Here is a 2,500-nt window from a genome sequence, read left to right as displayed (position 1 = left end):
GCACATACAGTGTTGTTCCTTCTTTTCCCGGTTGTCGACGTTTTATCTCAGTAAGTCGACGTTTTATCTCAGTTAGTCGACGTTTATCTGAGTAAGTCGACGTTTTAACTCTTAAACAGTGTTTTAGTGTTGATGTTGGGTGCTTCTTCTATGTTGTTATGTTGTCTGCATATTGCGTTGGTTGATGGGTATTCACGTTCTGGAAAGAAGTATCGACATATTATGTAATGTTGATTATATTTATGGCCATGTTGTCATATGGGCCCACAGCATGACGAAGCAGAAACAAGAAGACCCTCCTTCGAAACGGTCATCCATTTTACTGCCAAATGTTTTCTGAATATTTATTACGGTTTAGTTGGTGCGTGTGAGTCAGCCAGCCATCCATCTTACCGAATGTTGCAGTTCGGTTGTTATCATAGTCATTGGCGGCTGTGATTGGCCTTATCATTAGTCTCGAGAGAGAAAAAACGCACCCGTTATCTTGGTATCAATGTATGATAAAGGCTTATGCTAACAGATAAGGCGAAGCAGCGTTCAGCGCAGAATATATAACCTTTTAGTATATCGTAGCGGCTGTGTTGTGTGTGACTCGGGTTTCAACTTTTGATAAACAGACACAGGGACAAAGGGCGTTGGACCGGTGTTAATTAATAACCGAGGGAGATTAGGTCGAAGTGGAAGAAAAAGTCTTATCACCGTAAAAAAAAAAGAAAATAGTCCTTTGTTACAAAAAAAAAGGAAAAAAAGTCCTTGATTGTGAAGAAAAAGACAAATAAAAAGAGTCTATCACTAAAAAAATAATAAAAAAAATAGTCCTTTGTAACGAAGAAAAAAAGGAAAAAAGACCTCGATTTTAAAAAAAGAAGACGAAATTTATGTTGTAAGTATTCGTTCGCATGAACACGCAAACCCGTTCGGAAGATGCATCTGGAGGTAGGTCATCGCACGCAAGAACACGGCAGCATGGATGTGGTAAGTGCTTTTAGGGTGCTGCGTGCCTGTGGTTGTGCTTGCTATGTATGGGTCTCTCGTGTGAGGAGGAAAAGGGAGGGGTATGGATGGAGGGAGGAAGAGGAGGGTGGGTGGGAGGGGAGGGTGAGAGGGAGGGGGGGAGGAAGAGGAGGGAGGGAGGGAGGGAGGGAGGGAGGGAGGGAGGGAAGGGGGGTGGGAGGGAGGATGGGAGGGAGGGAGGGTGAGAGGGAGGGAGGGAGGGTGAGAGGGAGGGAGGGATGGATGGAGGGAGGAAAGGGAGGGAGGAAGGAAGGAAGGAAGGAAGGAAGGAAGGAAGGAAGGAAGGAAGGAAGGAAGGAAGGAAGGAAGGAAGGAAGGAAGGAAGGAAGGAAGGAAGGAAAAGGAGGAAAGGGAGGGAGGGAGGGAGGGAGGGTAGGTGAGAGAGATTAGGAGTGAGCTACAGTTCAAAATGAATTGACTTCAGATTTAAAACAAATTTGACCTAGGACTTAAAAAGCAATACCTCACCTAGTACTACAACCATTAATATGCATTATGTTTTAAAATTGATAATGGATTTACATTCTTTCTGAAGCATTTTATTATGTAATAAAAAAAAAAGTTAAACGACTCTGCTTTATTATACAATCCATTATATTACTTAGAAAAAAATAAAATTACTTGCATTCTGAAGTATTCCATTCTATTGTATATATGTTTATGTATGTATATGTATATTCCTCGGAAATACATGAATTTCCGTCGAAACGCGTCAAATACATCTCAAATATTCAATCTAATTCATACGTTTCTTATATATGTGTGTGTGAGTGTGAGTGTGAGTGTGAGTGTGAGTGTGAGTGTGAGTGTGAGTGTGAGTGTGAGTGTGAGTGTGAGTGTGAGTGTGAGTGTGAGTGTGAGTGTGAGTGTGAGTGTGAGTGTGAGTGTGAGTGTGAGTGTGAGTGTGAGTGTGAGTGTGTGTGTGTGTGTGTGTATGTGTATGTGTGTATGTGTGTGTGTGTTTATGTCTAAATACAGATTCCATTTGATTACACACATAACAAAATAAGCGACCTCCTTCCTCCTGCATCGCACTCACTCACCCACAACCAAAGCCTAAAACGAGTCTCTGCCTGCCTTTCGTCGCAGGCTGAGCTGAAGGCCGCCCTGCGCCGTCGTCGAGGGGACGACTCGGGCTCCGGCGACGACGACCCCGGCCTCCCCCTCTCCCCCCCCACCTCCCCCACCACACTCGACGTCCTCAACCATGGGCTTAAGGTAAGGAAGCGGTCGTGGCGTCCTTTGTTGATGTTGCAGGAAAATCGGAGTGTTTGTTGCAGGATTGTTGTTGCAGGAAATCGTCCTTTTTTGTTCTTGCAAGAAAATCGATGTTTTTTTTTGTTGCAGAAAAATTGTCGTTTTATTTTGCTCTTGCAAGAAAATCTATGTTTTTTTCTGTTGCAGAAAAATTGTCGTTTTTTTTGCTCTTGCAAGGAAATCGTCGTTTTTTCTTTTGCAGAAAAATTGTCGTTTTTTTTTTTTGCTC

The 2,500-nt window shown here is 43.1% G+C and overlaps 1 protein-coding gene across 1 annotated transcript in view; it reads left to right on the top strand.

Annotated features, from left to right (window-relative positions):
- LOC122258188 (uncharacterized) overlaps positions 1-2,500 on the top strand; it is a gene marked incomplete in the record, with an annotated part of 191,567 nt that overhangs the window by 150,459 nt on the left and 38,608 nt on the right. Inside the window, 1 exon segment of the mRNA XM_086534400.1 lies at positions 2,104-2,228. Within this exon segment, the coding sequence (XP_086390526.1) occupies positions 2,104-2,228 (125 nt within the window).

This window comes from Penaeus japonicus, unplaced genomic scaffold, assembly GCF_977035675.1.
Source record: "Penaeus japonicus unplaced genomic scaffold, GWHDUDI00000001_assembly GWHDUDI00000041, whole genome shotgun sequence".
NCBI lineage: Eukaryota > Metazoa > Arthropoda > Malacostraca > Decapoda > Penaeidae > Penaeus > Penaeus japonicus.
This window is presented reverse-complemented; position numbering and strand designations above follow the sequence as displayed.